The sequence below is a fragment of the Oncorhynchus masou genome, unplaced genomic scaffold, assembly GCF_036934945.1.
Source record: "Oncorhynchus masou masou isolate Uvic2021 unplaced genomic scaffold, UVic_Omas_1.1 unplaced_scaffold_1329, whole genome shotgun sequence".
NCBI lineage: Eukaryota > Metazoa > Chordata > Actinopteri > Salmoniformes > Salmonidae > Oncorhynchus > Oncorhynchus masou.
Window position 1 is genome coordinate 104,741 of NW_027003163.1, and position 18,720 is coordinate 123,460.

The following is an 18,720-nucleotide window of genomic DNA, read 5'->3' on the forward strand; positions in this document are numbered from 1 at the left end:
TTTCTCACTCATCCTTACTCACGATTCATTGAGGATTATTCATTAAAACATATTTTATTTACAATAACAGTGACTCCAAAACGACATCATTTATTGTGTCACTGTCCCAATACTTTCAGAGTTCACTGTAGCGGACGGGGGGGGGTTCAATGCAGTGTCTCCAGTGCTGCTTGCATGGAAGTTTAGTCTCTAGACGTTTGGTTTCTGTCGACACGTTACTGTGGAAATACAATAAGTACAATAAGACATGATTTACAAGGTAAACAACAAAGCTCATCTCAGAAAGCTGATTACAAGCCATATTGAAGACAGAAGACAGAGCATATTGTCAGTGTGGGGTTGGAGCAGAGCTTCCTTATTACGTTGGCCTGCTTCCCAAATGGCACCCTATTCCCTATGTAGTGCACTATTTGTGACCAGAGCCCTTATGGGGTAGTAGAGAAGAGGGTACCGTTTGGGACGCAGGCATTCAGTGTGTCTAGAGGGACGTTCTGCTATTACAGTGCTTCATAATGTCTCACTCTAAAGGTCACACTAAGGTCACACTAAGGTCACTTCTTACTCTTCTAGCCTGAATTTAAAAGGGTTTAAAAAAGGCATGACTTTCGTTCTTAGTTAAAAGATTGATACGTTACTAATCTAAGTTGAGTTAAAATCATGACGTTTTGATACGTTACTAATCTAAGTTGAGTTAAAATCATGACGTTTTGCTCCGTTTTAATGGACTTCATCAGAAGGACCAGAGAAGCTATGGACAGACGAAACTTTATTATGATTTAAAATATATTATACACAAATGAGATAAACGAAGCATCATGTTTATAACTGTGAGCAGTGAGTTGTGATATTAGCGCCTCTGTAAATTTCTCACTCATCGTTACTCACAATTCATTCAGGATTATTCATTAAAAACACATCTTATTTACAATAACAGTGACTCCAAAATGACATCATTTATAACTGTGAGCAGTGAGTTGTGCCTTTCCGTTCCCGAACGCTCATATTCTTCTTCTGGTTGCACCTCGTCTCCCGTTGTTCAAGCACCTTCTACTCCTCGCTGCTTTGCCAGGATGCCAAAAACCTGAAACCCTGACCTCATCCCTGGTTATGGGTAGAAGGTCGTCGGTTCAACTCCCGCAACTCCCTCCACATGGCGAATTGCCTGGAATTTCGGTGTGAAACGATATCCATCTTCTATAGTCTCAGGGACGTCAGTAGACTGCACCTTCTTGACCTGATGAATCATCACGCCGGATAACACTTGCCCAATACACTGTGGGAAGGACATTACAAAACTACATTACCCATAATGCAGCATGGCTGGAATTCAATCAAACATGGGAGGGACGGGTAAATCAGAGATAAACAACAACAACAAAATGACAAAAGGAGTTAAATTGAGTTTGGTTGAATATTATGTTATGTATAATGTATTAGCAAAATGATTACAAATAATTCCATACAGCATAAAAACCAAATCCAAGGAAGAATCCAAGTACGGACTTAAAAGCTGAATCGAAGTTCTCCAAGATGAGAGGACCACAGGGCTGAGAGGAGAGACACATACATTGATATTTACATTCATTGGTCCATTAGACATTGATATTTACATTCATTGGTCCATTGGATATTGATATTTACATTAATTGGTCCATTAGATATTGATATTTACATTCATTGGTCCATTAGATATTGATATTTACATTCATTGGTCCATTAGATATTGATATTTACATTCATTGGTCCATTAGATATTGATATTTACATTCATTGATCCATTAGATATTGATATTTACATTCATTGGTCCATGAGATATATCCATTAGATATTGATATTTACATTCATTGGTCAGTAAAAGGAGGACTCTAGTCTAGAAGGATATCACTTTGTTTTGGTATAGACATTGCCACATTGCTTCCACCATTTAAAAGTAGTCAACTGGGTGGGTATTTCTATGGGTCAAGAGTGATCTGCCAATGATAAGAGAGCATTGCTTTCATCAAATTGTGTTGCCTGTGGTTTGTAAAACAAAGACTAAGGTAATATCCAGGAGCCAAGACCAAGATGTATACCAGGACAATGGTCCCAATGGGTCTATGGGACCCATAGACTCAAGACCCAGTATGAGTTGAGACCATGACAAGTTGGTTCTTTATGTGGTCTTGAGTGGTTGCAAGACCAAGATCAATCAATCAAGAGTTCATGGGCCCTCTCTTCAATTGTAAGAAACTCAAGTAGAGTAAACTTGTGTACAGTACAGTAGGGTACAGTACAGTACAGTACAGTAGAGTAGAGTACAGTAGAGTAGAGTATGGTAGAGTAGAGTACACTGGAGTACAGTACAGTAGAGTAGTATAGTGTAGAGCACAGTAGAGTACAGTAGAGCAGAGAAGAGTACAGTACAGTACAGTAGAGTAGAATACAGTAGAATAGAGTACAGTAGAGCACAGTAGAGTAGAGTACAGTAGAGTACAGTAGAGTAGAGTACAGTACAGTACCGTAGAGTATAGTAGAGTACAGTAGAGTAGAGTACAGTAGAGTACAGTAGAGTAGAATACAGTACAGTAGAGCAGAGTACAGTAGAGCAGAGTACAGTAGAGTACAGTAGAGTAGAGTAGAGTACAGTAGAGTACAGTAGAGTACAGTAGAGTACAGTAGAGTACAGTACAGTAGAGTACAGTAGAGTTCAGTACAGTAGAGTACAGTAGAGTAGAGTACAGTAGAGTACAGTACAGTAGGGTACAGTACAGTAGAGTTCAGTACAGTAGAGTAGGGTACAGCAAAGTAGGGTAGGTAAAGTAGGGTTAGGTAAAGTACAGTAAAGTAGACACAGTAAGGTATGGTACAGTAAAGTAGGATACAGTAGTGTAGGGCGCAGTAGAGTATAGTAAAGTACGGTAGAATAGAGTATGGTTCAGTAGGGTAGAGTTGCGTAGAGCAGAGTAGGGTACAGTAGAGTAGGGTACAGTAAAGTAGAGTACAGTAGAGTAGGGTACAGTAGAGTAGGGTACAGTAGAGTACAGTAAAGTACCATAGAGTACAGTAAAGTAGGGTTCAGTAAAGTAGTACAGTAGTGTAAGTAGAGTATAGTAAAGTACGTTAGAGTATGGTTCAGTAAAGTAGAGGTAGGGTACAGTAGAGTAGGGTTCAGTAAAGTAGGTACAGGAGTAGGGTACAATAGAGTAGGGTACAATAAAGTAGGGGGTTCAGTAGAGTACAGTAAAGTAAATGTTAAAGTATGGTAATTAAAGTAGGGTAGAGTAGAGTAGGGTTCAGTAGGGTAAGGGTACAGTAGAGTAGGGTACATTAAAGTAGGGTTCAGTAGAGTAGGGTACAGTAAAGTAGAGAACAATAGAGTAGTGTACAGTAGAGTAGGGTTCAGTAGAGTAGGGTACAGAAAAGTAGGGTACAGTAGAGTAGGGTACAGTAAAGTAGGGTACAGTAGAGTAGAGTACAATAGAGTACAGTAAAGTGGGGTTCAGTAGAGTACAGTAAAGTAGGGAATGTTAAAGTATGGTAATTAAAGTAGGGTGCAGTAGAGTAGGTTTCAGTAGGGTAAGGGTACAGTAGAGTAGGGTACATTAAAGTAGGGTTCAGTAGAGAAGGGTACAGTAAAGTAGAGAACAATAGAGTAGTGTACAGTAGAGTAGGGTTCAGTAGAGAGGGTACAGAAAAGTAGTGTACAGTAGAGTAGGGTTCAGTAGAGTAGGGTACAGAAAAGTAGTGTACAGTAGAGTAGGGTTCAGAAGAGTAGGGTACAGAAAAGTAGTGTACAGTAGAGTAGGGTTCAGTAGAGTAGGGTACATTAAGGTAGGGTTCAGTAGAGTATGGTACATAAAAGTAGTGTACAGTAGAGTAGGGTTCAGTAGAGTAGGGTACAGAAAAGTAGTGTACAGTAGAGTAGGGTTCAGTAGAGTAGGGTACATTAAAGTAGGGTTCAGTAGAGTAGGGTACAGTAAAGTAGAGAACAATAGAGTAGTGTACAGTAGAGTAGGGTTCAGTAGAGTAGGGTACAGAAAAGTAGTGTACAGTAGAGTAGGGTTCAGTAGAGTAGGGTACAGAAAAGTAGGGTACAGTAGAGTAGGATACAGTAATGTAGAGCGCAGTAGAGTATAGTAAACTACGATAGAATAGAGTATGGTTCAGTAGGGTAGTGTTGTGTAGAGTAGGTTAGAGTAGGGTACAGTAGGTTAGGGTACAGTAGAGTAGAGTACAGTAATGTAGAGTTGGGTACAGCAGAGTAGGGTTCAGTAGAGTAGGGTACAGTAGGTTAAGGTACAGTAGAGTACAGTACAGTAATGTAGAGTTGGGTACAGCAGAGTAGGGTTCAGTAGAGTAGGGTACAGAAAAGTAGGGTACAGTAGAGTGGGGTACAGTAAAGTAGGGTACAGAAAAGTAGGGTACAGTAGAGTAGGGTAGAGTAAAGTAGAGTACAGTAGAGTAGGGTACAGTAGAGTAGGGTACAGTAAAGTAGGGTGCAGTAGAGTAGATTCAGGGTTCAAAGTAGAGTAGGGTACAGTGGACTAGGGTTCAGCAGAGTAGGGTTCAGTAAAGTAGGGTACAGAAAAGTAGGGTACAGTAGAGTAGGGTAGAGTAAAGTAGGGTACAGTAGAGTAGGGTACAGTAGAGTAGGGTGCAGTAGAGTAGGGTGGGGTAGGGTTCAGTAGAGTAGGGTACAGTGGACTAGGGTTCAGCAGAGTAGGGTACAGTAGAGTAGGGTACAGTAGATTAGGGTACAGTAGAGTAGGGTTCAGTAGAGTAGGGTACAGTAGAGTAGGGTACAGTCAAGTAGGGTACAGTAAAGTAGGGTAGAGTAGAGTAGTGTTCAGTAAAGTAGGGTAGGGTGGGGTGGGGTAGGGTTCAGTAGAGTAGGGTTCAGTAGAGTAGGGTACAGTAGAGTAGGGTTCAGTAGAGTAGGGTTCAGTAGAGTATGGTACAGTAGAGTAGGGTACAGTAGAGTAGGGTACAGTAGAGTAGGGTTCAGTAGAGTAGGGTACAGTAGAGTAGGGTACAGTAGAGTAGTGTTCAGTAAAGTAGGGTAGGGTGGGGTGGGGTAGGGTTCAGTAGGGTAGGGTACAGTAGAGTAAAGTAGGGTACAGTAGAGTAAGTGACAGTAGAGTGGTGTACAGTAAAGTAGGGTGCAGTAGAGTAGTGTAGGGTGGGGAAGGGTTCAGTACAGTAGGGTACAGTGGAGTAGGGTTCAGTAGAGTAGGGAACACTTAAAGTAGGGTACAGTAGAGTAAGGTACAGTAGAGTAGGGTACAGTAGAGTAGGGTACAGTAAAGTAGGGTACAGTAAAGTAGGGTAGGGTGGGGTGGGTTCAGTAGAGTAGGGTACATTGGAGTAGGGTTCAGTAGAGTAGGGTACAGTAAAGTAGAGAACAGTAGAGTAAGGTACAGGAAAGTAGGGTACAGTAGAGTAGGGTACAGTAGAGTAGGGTAGAGTAAAGTAGAGTACAGTAGAGTAGGGTACAGTAGAGTAGGGTAGAGTAAAGTAGGGTAGAGTAAAGTAGGGTAGGGTGGGGTAGGGTTCAGTAGAGTAGGGTACAGTAGAGTAGGGTACAGTAAACTAGGGTTCAGTAGAGTAGGGTACAGTAGGGTAGGGTTCAGTAGAGTAGGGTACAGTGGACTAGTGTTCAGCAGAGTAGGTTACAGTAGAGTAGGGTACAGTAGAGTAGGGTGCAGTGGAGTAGGGTACAGTAGGACTAGTGTTCAGTAGAGTAGGTTACAGTAGAGTAAACAGTAGAGTAGGGTACAGTGGAGTAGGGTACAGTAGAGTAGGGTAGGGTGGGGTAGGGCTCAGTGGAGTAGGGTACAATGGACTAGGGTTCAGCAGAGTAGGTTACAGTAGAGTAGGGTGCAGTGGAGTAGGGTACAGTGGACTAGTGTTCAGCAGAGTAGGTTACAGTAGAGTAGGGTACAGTAGAGTAGGGTACAGTGGAGTAGGGTACAGTAGAGTAGTAGGGTGGGGTAGGGTACAGTGGAGTAGGGTACAGTAGAGTAGGGTACAGTAGAGTAGGGTACAGTAAGAATAGAGTAGGGTTCAGGGGTAGGGGAGTTGGGTAAGTAGTTAGAGTAGGGTACAGTAGAGTAGGGTACAGTAGAGTAGGTTACAGTAAGTAGGGTACAGTAGAGTAGGGTTCAGTAGAGTAGGGTACAGTAGGTAGGGTACAGTAGAGTAGGGTAGGGTAGGGTACAGTAGAGTAGGGTTCAGTAGAGTAGTAGAGTAGGGTACAGTAGAGTAGGGTAGTAGGGGTTCAGTAGAGTAGGGTTCAGTAGAGTAGGGTACAGTAGAGTAGGGTAGGGTTCAGTAGAGTAGGGTACAGTAGAGTAGGGTTCAGTAGAGTAGGGTACAGTAGAGTAGGGTAGTAGAGTAGAGTAGGGTACAGTAGGGTACAGTCAAGTAGGGTACAGTAAAGTAGGGTGGGGTGGGGTAGGGTTCAGTAGAGTAGGGTAGAGTAGAGTAAAGTAGGGTACAGTAGAGTAAGTGACAGTAGAGTGGTGTACAGTAAAGTAGGGTGCAGTAGAGTAGGGTAGGGTGGGGTAGGGTTCAGTACAGTAGGGTACAGTGGAGTAGGGTTCAGTAGAGTAGGGTACAGTAAAGTAGGGTACAGTAGAGTAAGGTACAGTAGAGTAGGGTACAGTAGAGTAGGGTACAGTAAAGTAGAGAACAGTAGAGTAAGGTACAGGAAAGTAGGGTACAGTAGAGTAGGGTACAGTAGAGTAGGGTACAGTAGAGTAGGGTAGAGTAAAGTAGAGTACAGTAGAGTAGGGTACAGTAGAGTAGGGTAGAGTAAAGTAGGGTACAGTAAAGTAAGGTAGGGTGGGGTAGGGTTCAGTAGAGTAGGGTACAGTAAAGTAGAGAACAGTAGAGTAGGGTACAGTAGAGTAGGGTAGGGTGGTGTAGGGTTCAGTAGAGTAGGGTTCAGTAGAGAATGATTCCTCTAAATGTATCGTATTTTAGAAGTAATATACAGTGAAAGTAAAAATGTATTCAATTGTTATTTTGTCTCATCAATCTACACACATTACCCCATAACGACAATGCAAAAATTAATTTTTAGAAATGTTAGCAAATTTATATAAAAAAATAAACCCCGAAATATCACTTTTACATAAGTAGACCCTTTACTGAAGACTTTATTGAAGAACCTTTGGCAGTGATTACAGCCTTGAGTCTTCTTGGGTAAGACTTGGTACACCTGTATTTGGGGAGTTTCTCTCATTCTTCTCTGAAGATCCTCTCCAGCTCTGTTAGGTTGGATGGAGAGCGTTGCTGCACAGCTATTTTCAGGTTTCTCCAGAGATGTTCAATCGGGTTCAATTCCAATCTCTGGCTGGGCCACTCAAGGACATTCAGAGACTTGTCCCAAAGCCACTCCTGCGTTGTCTTGACTGTGTGCTGAGGGCCATTGTCCTGTTGGAAGGTGAACCTTCGCCCCAGTCTGAGGTCCTGAGCACCCTGGAGAAGGTTTTCATCAAGAATCTTGCTGTGCTTTGGTCCGTTCATCTTTCCCTCGATCCTGACTAATCTCTCAGACTCTATCTCTGAAAAACATCCCCACAGCATGATGCTATCACCATCATGCTTCACCGTAGGGATGGTGTCAGTTTTCATCAAGACGTGACACTTGGCATTCAGGCCAAAGAGTTTAATCTTGGTTTCATCAGACCAGAGAATCTGGTTTCTCATGGTCTGAGAATCCTTTAACTTCCAGGAGGACAACCATCTCTGCAGCACTCCTCCAAGCCGGCTGTCATATGCCTTTTACTGAGGAGTGGCTTCCGTCTGGCCACTGTACAATAATGGCCTGATTGGTAGAGTGCTGCAGAGATGGTTGTCCTCCTGGAAGTTTCTCCCATCTCCACAGAGGAACTCTGGAGCTCTGTCACCTCCCTGACCAAGGCCCTTCTCCCCAAGTTGCTCAGTAATGCCGGCCGTCACTAGGAAGAGTCTTGGTGGTTTCAAACTTCTTCCATTTAAGAATGATATAGTCCATTGTGTTCTTGGGGGCTTCAATGCTGCAGAAATATTTTGCTACCCCTCCCCAGATATGTGCCTCGACACAATCCTGTCTCAGAGCTCTACGGACAATTCCTTTGACATCATGGCTTGGTTTTTGCTCTGACATGCACTGTCAACTGTGGGACCTTAAATAGACAGGTGTGTGCCTTTCCAAATCATGACCAATCAGTTTAAATTACCACAGGTGGACTCCAATCTAGTTGAAGAAACATCTCAAGGATGATCAATGGGCTCCTGAGTGGTGCAGCGGTCACACTGCATCTCAGTGTTAGAAGTGTCACTACAGACCCTGGTTCGATTCCAGGCTGTATCACAACCGGCTGTGATTGGGAGCCCATAGGGCGGGTGGTGCACAATTGGCCCAGCGTCGTACTGGTTTGAGTTTGGCCGTGGTAGGCTGTCATTGTAAATAAGAATTTGTTCTTAAACAGACTTCCCTTGTTATAAAAAGGTCAAATAAAAAAAATGTTAACAGGATGCACCTGAGCTCAATATCAAGTCTCATTGGGTGGCAGTGTAGCCTAGTTGTTAGAGCATTGGACTAGTAACCGAAAGGTTGCAAGTTCAAATCCCCAAGGTACAAATCTGTCATTCTGCTCCTGAACAGGCAGTTAACCCACTGTTCCTAGGCCATCATTGAAAATAAGAATTTGTTCTTAACTAAATTGCCTAGTTAAAGTAAAGGTAAAAAAAAATATAGATAGCAAAGGATCTGAATGGTTATGTAAATAAGCTATTTCTGTTGGTTTTATTTTTAATACATTTGCCAAAATTTCTACAAACCTGTTTTCACTTTGTCATTATGGTGTATTGTGTGTAGATTAACGAGTAAATATTTTTTAAATCCATTTTAAAATAAGGCTTTAATGTAACATAGTGTGGAAAAGGGGGAAAGGTTCTGAATACTCCCGGATGTGTAGTGTTGTTTTGGCTGACAATAAGAAGCATTACCTCTCTGTAGATCCACATCATTCCAGATTTGTCAGATCTTCCCTGAAGTAACAATGAACGCAAGAAAAAAAAAGTTTCAAAATAACATTATTGGATTCAAATGTCTTTGACATACAGTACCAGTCAATAGTGTGGACACACCTCCTCATTCAAGGGTTTCTCTTTATTTGGACTATTTTCTCCACTCTAGAATAATACTGAAGACATCACAACTATGAAACAACACATATGGAACCATGTAGTAACCAAAAAAGTGTTAAACAAATCCAAATATATTTTTGAGATTCTTCAAAGTAGACACCCTTTGCATTCCCTTGACCAACTTCATGAGGTAGTCACCTGGAATACATTTCAATTAACAGGTGTGCCTTGATAAAAGATAATTTGTGGAATTTCTTTCCTTCTTAATGCTTTTGAGCCAATCAGTCGTGTTGTGACAAGGTAGGGGTGGTATAGAGAAGATAGCCCTATTTGGTAAAAGACCAGGTCCATATGTTAAGAACAGCTCAAATAAGCAAAGAGAAACGACAGTCCATCAATAGTTTAAGACATGAAGGTCAGTCAACCCGGAAAATGTCAAGAAATTTCTTCATGCGCAGTCGCAAAAACCATCAAGAGCTATGATGAAACTGGCTCTCATGAGGACCGCCACAGGAAAGGAAGACCCAGAGTTACCTCTGCTGCAGAGGATAAGTTCAGTAGAGTTTCCAGTCTCAGAAACTGCAGCCCAAATAAATGCTTCACAATGTTCTAGTAACAGACACATATCAACTGTTCAGAGGAAACTGTGTGAATCAGGCCTTCATGGTCGAATTGCTGCAAAGAAACCACTACTAAAGGATAAGAAGAAGAGATTTGCTTGGGCCAAGAAACACGAGCAATGGACATTAGACTGGTGGAAATCTGTCCTTTGGTCTGATGAGTTCAAATTTGAGATTTTTGGTTCCAACCGCTGTGTCTGTGAGACGCAGAGTAGGTGAATGGATGATATCTGAATGTGTAGTTCCCACCGTGAAGCATGGAGGAGGTGGTGTGATGGTTTGGGGGTGCTTTGCTGGTGACACTGTTGGTGATTTATTTAGAACTCAAAGCACACTTAACCAGCACGGCTACCACAACATTCTGCAGCGATACGCCATCCCATCTGGTTTCCGCTTGTCATTCAACAGGACAATGACCCAAAACACCTCCAGGCTGTGTAAGGGATATTTAACCAAGAAGGAGAGTGATAGAGTGCGGCATCAGATGACCTGACCTCCACTATCACCCGACCTCAACCCAATTGAGATGGTTTGGGATGAGTTTGTGTTAGGAATTTTATGAATAATGACTAAACAATATCTACATGTAAATAGAACTATAACTAATTAAACTCTACCCTGTTTTACAATATCTGATTAATAATGGTAGTTCCTAAGAAAGAGGTTATGTAGCGTGGATAAGGGGTAATTGGTAATGATAACCATTGTGTAGGAAGGAATGTGTGTGTCTTAAGTAAGCAAAGAGGGTCATTAACCAATGTTTGAACCAACTCAACTATAACTCTGTGGTGATCAAATAAGACAGCGAGAGCCTCTCCAGGTTTTCCGTATCTGGAACTGTCTGCTAAGTAGTGACAAACTATGGTGAGACTTCAGGAGTTAATCCAGATATAGTGTGTGTCATGTGTGTGCGCTAGAAAGTTGGAATGAACTTTTGAACCTGCTTTGTCCTGGTCGAGAGGAGGAGATTCATTTTATAACCCATGACGTCATATTTGATATATAAACTGTTGTACAGGGTTCTATAAGCAGCGCGCTCCGAGAATAAATACTATTGGCTAATTTTGATAGACTGGTCTCTGTATATTTCATGCAAATAATGATCTTACAAATTCTTAGAAACAGACAGAATGATTTTAATTGAATTGGTTAATGAACACATATAGGAATTGTTAAATTCCTTTGACAGTTGGACAGCAGAGTGAAGGACAACCAGCCAACAAGTGCTCAGCATATGTGGGAACTCCTTCAAGACTGTTGGAAAAGCATTCCAAGTGAAGCTGGTTTAGAGAATGCCTTGAGTGTGTAAAGCTGTCATCAAGGCAAAGGGTGGCTACTTTGAAGAATCTAAAATCTATTTAGATTTGTTGAACACTTTTTTTTGGTTACTACATGATTCCATATGTGTTATTTCATAGTTTTTATGTCTTCACAATGTAGAAAATAGTAAAAATAAAGAAAAAACCCTTGAATGAGTAGGTGTGTCCAAACGAGTGACTTGTCCTGTGAATTGTTTTTATTATATGTAGCATTCCTCGTCATTGAATTAGTTGGTTGCCCAGAGTTATTCCTGCTCAAATCACAGGTAGGATTAAAAACTCCTAGCACCATTTAAAACAGCTGACGTTTGTTTGTTTTTTTACTTACCCAGTTACCGCCATCTTTAGTCATTTGAACCTCCATACATTGGGACGGGTCTGACTTGAAACTAGAACATTGACAGGTCTCTGGAATATTGCTATCCCAGTCTCTGTAACTCATTATTCCACAACACTTACCCTGCAACAGCAAACACAGTTGTCAGTGAACACGAGGTGAGAAACAATGAACACAAGGTTAGAAACAGTGAACACAAGGTTAGAAACAGTGAACACGAGGTTAGAAACAGTGAACACAAGGTTAGAAACAGTGAACACGAGGTTAGAAACAGTGAACACAAGGTTAGAAACAGTGAACACAAGGTTAGAAACAGTGAACACAAGATGAACACGAGGTTAGAAACAGTGAACACAAGATGAACACGAGGTTAGAAACAGTGAACACAAGATGAACACGAGGTTAGAAACAGTGAACACAAGATGAACACAAGGTTAGAAACAGTGAACACAACACTAGAAACAGTGAACACAAGATGAACACAAGGTTAGAAACAGTGAACACAAGGTGAGAAACAGTGAATACAAGGTTAGAAACAGTGAACACAACACTAGAAACAGTGAACACAAGATGAACACAAGGTTAGAAACAGTGAACACAAGGTTAGAAACAGTGAACACAAGGTTAGAAACAGTGAACACAAGGTTAGAAACAGTGAACACAAGGTTAGAAACAGTGAACACAACATTAGAAACAGTGAACACAAGATGAACACAAGGTTAGAAACAGTGAACACAAGGTTAGAAACAGTGAACACGAGGTTAGAAACAGTGAACACAAGATGAACACGAGGTTAGAAACAGTGAACACAAGGTTAGAAACAGTGAACACAAGATGAACACAAGGTTAGAAACAGTGAACACAACATTAGAAACAGTGAACACAAGATGAACACAAGGTTAGAAACAGTGAACACAAGGTTAGAAACAGTGAACACAAGATGAACACGAGGTTAGAAACAGTGAACACAAGGTTAGAAACAGTGAACACAAGATGAACACAAGGTTAGAAACAGTGAACACAACATTAGAAACAGTGAACACAAGATGAACACAAGGTGAGAAACAGTGAGAAATGTACATCGCTCGTCTTACAAATTGATCATGACAGATTAAGACTTTATGAATTGTGTTGCAAAATTCTGGTAACTTTTTGAAAATTCACAGGTTTTCCAGAAATCCTGTCTGGAAGATTCCCAGATTACGAAGGGAATGTAACAGTATAACTTTAATCCGTCCCTTCGCTCCTACTCGGGCGTGAACCAGGGACCCTCTGCAAACAGACAACAGTCACCCACGAAGCATCGTTACCCATCGCTCCACAAAAGCCACGGCCCTTGCAGAGCAAGGGGAACCACTACTTCAAGGTCTCAGAGCAAGTGATGTCACTGATTGAAACGCTATTTAGCGCGCATCACCGCTAACTAGCTAGCTATTTCACATCCGTTACACATGGAATCCAGAATCCTGCATCCAGGATTTATGGAAAACCTGGGAATTTAGGAAATTTTGCCACCTATTTATGAATATGAATAATTGTGGACAATATGTAGACGTCCACAGTACTTGTACTTGTAGAGCCATGATAGTTTGTCGCTGCTCTGCATCAGCCATCATTTCTGATGTAATTGCAGGGAGGTTTTCTTTAATCAGTTGCATGGCCTTAAATAACGAGAGAAAAAAAATAAACAATTTGAGAGGATTCATCAATTTAAGATGTTTTTATATTTAATTTAAAGTGTTAATTAAGCCACAAAGTAAACATACAAAATATAAACTGTAAAATAATAATAAATAATAGCAATAGCTTGTGTCTAGAGAACTTTAAAACCCTTCTGTATAACAGCTTAGTTTAAGATAAACAGTGTTAGTGATGTATTGGCATAAAATCAATGCATTTTTTAAAAAGAATAATGCAATAGACTTTTAAATATCTAAAGAAAAGTTTACCTCAGGCATTGAACGAGCCACTTTAAATCCCAAAATAAGAAAAAGGATTGATCCAAAGCCTATTATTCCAAGGAACTGAAAACAAAATACACGTTTTCGGGCAAAAACAAACAATTAGTAAATCAAACACAATCACACAGTTTTGTTTAATACATTTCTTTAAAATGTTATTATATATTTTTTTTTGCCACATTGAATTTAAAAAATGTTACCATGCAACCATATCATTGTCTCTTGCAGGAAAAGTTTGATTTTGTATTATATAAACACTATGGTCAATAAAGGCTAATAATGTGATGTTTTAAAACTGTTTTGTATTGAGTCAATGAGATTCAAGTATTCACCAATCTCAGTATCACAATGTTCTCTTGGTATGCACCATATGCTCCAAGTAAAGAGAGCAGCACAGAAACAACTGCAGTCGATATAATCCATGTCAAGCCAATTGACTCTCCTTGGTCATGCTGGAAAACAGGATCACAAGCATTGTCATTGGGGGGGAGTGAGACTTAAATTGTACAGTTGTTGTTTGTGTTGTTAATTAGTTGGATAATTTCACCTCTGTATTATGTGGTGCTGCGATCATTCCCAAAACCAATAGGACACACCCTGCAATCTGAAACACCATGAAAACCGTGTCATTCCCAAAACCAATAAGACACACCCTGCAATCTGAAACACCATGAAAATAAAAAGCACTAAATAAACTTCAGTTAGTGCTAAATACGGCTGCTAGAATCCTGACTAGAACCAAAAATTTGATCATATTACTCCAGTGCTAGCCTCCCTAACTGGCTTCCTGTCAAAGCAAGGGCTGATTTCAAAACCAACACCCTGCATTGCATGGGCTTGCTCCTACCTCTCTCTGATTTGGTCCTGCCGTAACCTAATCGTACGCTACGGTCACAAGACGCAGGCAATTGTCCCTAGAATTTCTAAGCAAACAGCTGGAGGCAGGGCTTTCTCCTATAAAGCTCCATTTTTATGGAACCTACCCATGTCAGAACGCAAACTCGGTCTCAACCTTTAAGTCTTTACTGAAACTCATCTCTTCAGTGGGTCATATGATTGAGTGTAGTCTGGCCCAGGAGTGGGAGGGTGAACGGAAAGGCTCTGGAGCAACGAACCACCCTTGCTGTCTCTGCCTGGCCGGTTCCCCTCCACTGGGATTCTCTGCCTCTAACCCTATTACAGGGGCTGAGTCACTGGCTTGCTGAGGCTCTCTCATGCCGTCCCTGGAGGGGGTGCGTCACCTGAGTGGGTTGATTCACTGATGTGGTCATCCTGTCTGGGTTGGCACCGTGGCGGAGATCTTTGCGGGCTATACTCAGCTTTGTCTCAGTTGGTGGTTGAAGATATCCCTCCAGTGGTGTGGGGGCTGTGCTTTGGCAAAGTGGGTGGGGTTATATCCTTCCTGTTTGGCCCTGTCCGGGGGTGTCCTCGGGTGGGGCCAACCTGACCCCTGTATTCCCAAAACCAATAGGAATCACACCCTGCCTGAATCTGAAACACCATGAAAACCGTGTCATTCCCAAAACCAATAGGACACACCCTGCAATCTGAAACATGCTGGTCATTTATGAACATTTGAACATCTTGGCCATGTTCTGTTATAATCTCTACCCGGCACAGCCAGAAGAGGACTGGCCACCCCACATAGCCTGGTTCCTCTCTAAGGTTTTGGCTTTTCTAGGAAGCCACCGTGCTTCTACACCTGCATGAAAACTTTGAGATATCAGCTGTGTCATTAAATAAATTTGATTTGATTTGATTTGATTTGAAAACCGTGTCATTCCCAAAACCAATAGGACACACCCTGCAATCTGAAACACCATGAAAACCGTGTCATTCCCAAAACCAATAGGACACACCCTGCAATCTGAAACACTATGAAAACCTGTGTCATTCCCAAAACCAATAGGACACACCCTGCAATCTGAAACACCATGTCATTGGGGGGGGAGTGAGACTTAAATTGTACAGTTGTTGTTTGTGTTGTTAATTAGTTGGATAATTTCACCTCTGTATTATGTGGTGCTGCGATCATTCCCAAAACCAATAGGACACACCCTGCAATCTGAAACACCATGAAAACCGTGTCATTCCCAAAACCAATAGGACACACCCTGCAATCTGAAACACCATGAAAACCGTGTCATTCCCAAAACCAATAGGACACACCCTGCAATCTGAAACACCATGAAAACCGTGTCATTCCCAAAACCAATAGGACACACCCTGCAATCTGAAACACCATGAAAACCGTGTCATTCCCAAAACCAATAGGACACACCCTGCAATCTGAAACACCATGAAAACCGTGTCATTCCCAAAACCAATAGGACACACCCTGCAATCTGAAACACCATGAAAACCGTGTCATTCCCAAAACCAATAGGACACACCCTGCAATCTGAAACACTATGAAAACCTGTGTCATTCCCAAAACCAATAGGACACACCCTGCAATCTGAAACACTATGAAAACCTGTGTCATTCCCAAAACCAATAGGACACACCCTGCAATCTGAAACACTATGAAAACCTGTGTCATTCCCAAAACCAATAGGACACACCCTGCAATCTGAAACACCATGAAAACCTGTGTCATTCCCAAAACCAATAGGACACACCCTGCAATCTGAAACACCATGAAAACCGTGTCATTCCCAAAACCAATAGGACACACCCTGCAATCTGAAACACCATGAAAACCTGTGTCATTCCCAAAACCAATAGGACACACCCTGCAATCTGAAACACCATGAAAACCGTGTCATTCCCAAAACCAATAGGACACACCCTGCAATCTGAAACACCATGAAAACCTGTGTCATTCCCAAAACCAATAGGACACACCCTGCAATCTGAAACACCATGAAAACCGTGTCATTCCCAAAACCAATAGGACACACCCTGCAATCTGAAACACCATGAAAACCTGTGTCATTCCCAAAACCAATAGGACACACCCTGCAATCTGAAACACCATGAAAACCGTGTCATTCCCAAAACCAATAGGACACACCCTGCAATCTGAAACACCATGAAAACCGTGTCATTCCCAAAACCAATAGGACACACCCTGCAATCTGAAACACCATGAAAACCGTGTCATTCCCAAAACCAATAGGACACACCCTGCAATCTGAAACACCATGAAAACCGTGTCATTCCCAAAACCAATAGGACACACCCTGCAATCTGAAACACCATGAAAACCTGTGTCATTCCCAAAACCAATAGGACACACCCTGCAATCTGAAACACCATGAAAACCGTGTCATTCCCAAAACCAATAGGACACACCCTCAATCTGAAACACCAAAAACCAAAAACCAATAGGACACACCCTGCAATCTGAAACACCATGAAAACCTGTGTCATTCCCAAAACCAATAGGACACACCCTGCAATCTGAAACACCATGAAAACCGTGTCATTCCCAAAACCAATAGGACACACCCTGCAATCTGAAACACCATGAAAACCGTGTCATTCCCAAAACCAATAGGACACACCCTGCAATCTGAAACACCATGAAAACCGTGTCATTCCCAAAACCAATAGGACACACCCTGCAATCTGAAACACCATGAAAACCGTGTCATTCCCAAAACCAATAGGACACACCCTGCAATCTGAAACACCATGAAAACCGTGTCATTCCCAAAACCAATAGGACACACCCTGCAATCTGAAACACCATGAAAACCGTGTCATTCCCAAAACCAATAGGACACACCCTGCAATCTGAAACACCATGAAAACCGTGTCATTCCCAAAACCAATAGGACACACCCTGCAATCTGAAACACCATGAAAACCTGTGTCATTCCCAAAACCAATAGGACACACCCTGCAATCTGAAACACCATGAAAACCGTGTCATTCCCAAAACCAAAAGGACACACCCTGCAATCTGAAACACCATGAAAACTGTGTCATTCCCAAAACCAATAGGACACACCCTGCAATCTGAAACACCATGAAAACCGTGTCATTCCCAAAACCAATAGGACACACCCTGCAATCTGAAACACCATGAAAACCGTGTCATTCCCAAAACCAATAGGACACACCCTGCAATCTGAAACACCATGAAAACCGTGTCATTCCCAAAACCAATAGGACACACCCTGCAATCTGAAACACCATGAAAACCGTGTCATTCCCAAAACCAATAGGACACACCCTGCAATCTGAAACACCATGAAAACCGTGTCATTCCCAAAACCAATAGGACACACCCTGCAATCTGAAACACCATGAAAACCGGGTCACAATTTACAATGCAATATATTAATACATCAAGAAAAGTTAGAAACATACACAATGAAAGTAGTCAAACAACAGAACTACTTTATAATAAATAAAAAATAAATGAAATAAAGAGGTTAAAAGACACACAGGCAGAAAAATCTATGAATAAACCAACAACAGGTACACTTAATGAACAATAAAATGTAAGAGGTTATCTCATCTTAACATTGCTTACCCCTAACAACATGTTGAATCCAAAGAACAGCTGTTTCAGACATCTGTTGACCTGTGCCATTGTGAACAGAATCAAAGAGCAAAACAAGCTGTTAAAAATGATGTTGGGCACACAGAGTATCTACTTGCTTGCTTATCTAGACCCTTATTCTCAAATCAGACTGTTTCAACGGCGCACTGCTTTAATTATACCACTGCTTGTGGGGAGGGCGGTCTTCCATCTGCGTATCCACGGTAAATGACGTTAAAACATGCAGGGTTTCTGACAGGAACGTCCTGCCACGGTCGTTTACATGATGTTTAGCAGAGCAGGACCGGATTTGGTCAAGATGTTTGTCGATGGGGAAAGTGACAAACTCGTCGTCCCTTGTTGGTACGTTTTCTCTAAATCTAAATCGTAAAAACATTTAGCTATCTTCAAGACAGTTTATTCAGTAGCTGAATAGATCTTCACTACATGGCCATGAAAGTGACAAACTGACACATATCCATATTTGTCATAAATAACATGGATGGTCAGTCCTTGCATCTATAACTCTGTCTATGAATTTGAGAGTGGTTACATTTCTCCAGCCCCAATCCCTCAGCTTTTTACCGAAAGAGGAGCAGGGAGACACTGTGTTGTTGTTTCTACTGCCGATTGCCACTTTAAGAAGTTAAGATGCAGATTAAATACACACACCAACATATGTTACAGATGCTATATAAAAATCCCATCACTCAGACAGTTAGTGAAAACACAGTATCCAGCACAGCAAACAATCAATCAATCAAATGTATTTTGCAAAAGCCCTTTTTTACATCAAAATATTAACCACAGTGGTTATAGAGGGTGCAACAGTTCAAACAAAAACAAATGTCAGTGGGGGTGCTGCATAAT

The 18,720-nt window shown here is 41.6% G+C and overlaps 1 protein-coding gene across 3 annotated transcripts; it reads right to left on the bottom strand.

The window, feature by feature from the left end:
• Window positions 1-749: 749 nt before the first annotated feature.
• On the bottom strand, window positions 750-13,991 carry LOC135530383 (tetraspanin-15-like). Of its 3 annotated transcripts, none has more exons than XM_064958721.1 (8): window positions 13,903-13,991; window positions 13,688-13,807; window positions 13,344-13,418; window positions 12,960-13,055; window positions 11,386-11,517; window positions 8,978-9,019; window positions 1,504-1,547; window positions 750-1,273 (listed from the first exon to the last, which is right to left on the bottom strand). In XM_064958721.1, exons 1-8 carry the CDS (start codon window positions 13,969-13,971, stop codon window positions 1,246-1,248), a joined length of 606 nt encoding a protein of 201 aa, XP_064814793.1. In that variant the 5' UTR covers window positions 13,972-13,991; the 3' UTR covers window positions 750-1,245. The 3 variants fall into 3 exon arrangements, with proteins under 3 accessions (XP_064814793.1, XP_064814790.1, XP_064814791.1); XM_064958718.1 differs by having other exon boundaries at window positions 1,464-1,547; window positions 13,903-13,990; XM_064958719.1 differs by lacking the exon at window positions 1,504-1,547.
• Between the last annotated feature and the right edge of the window lie 4,729 nt (window positions 13,992-18,720).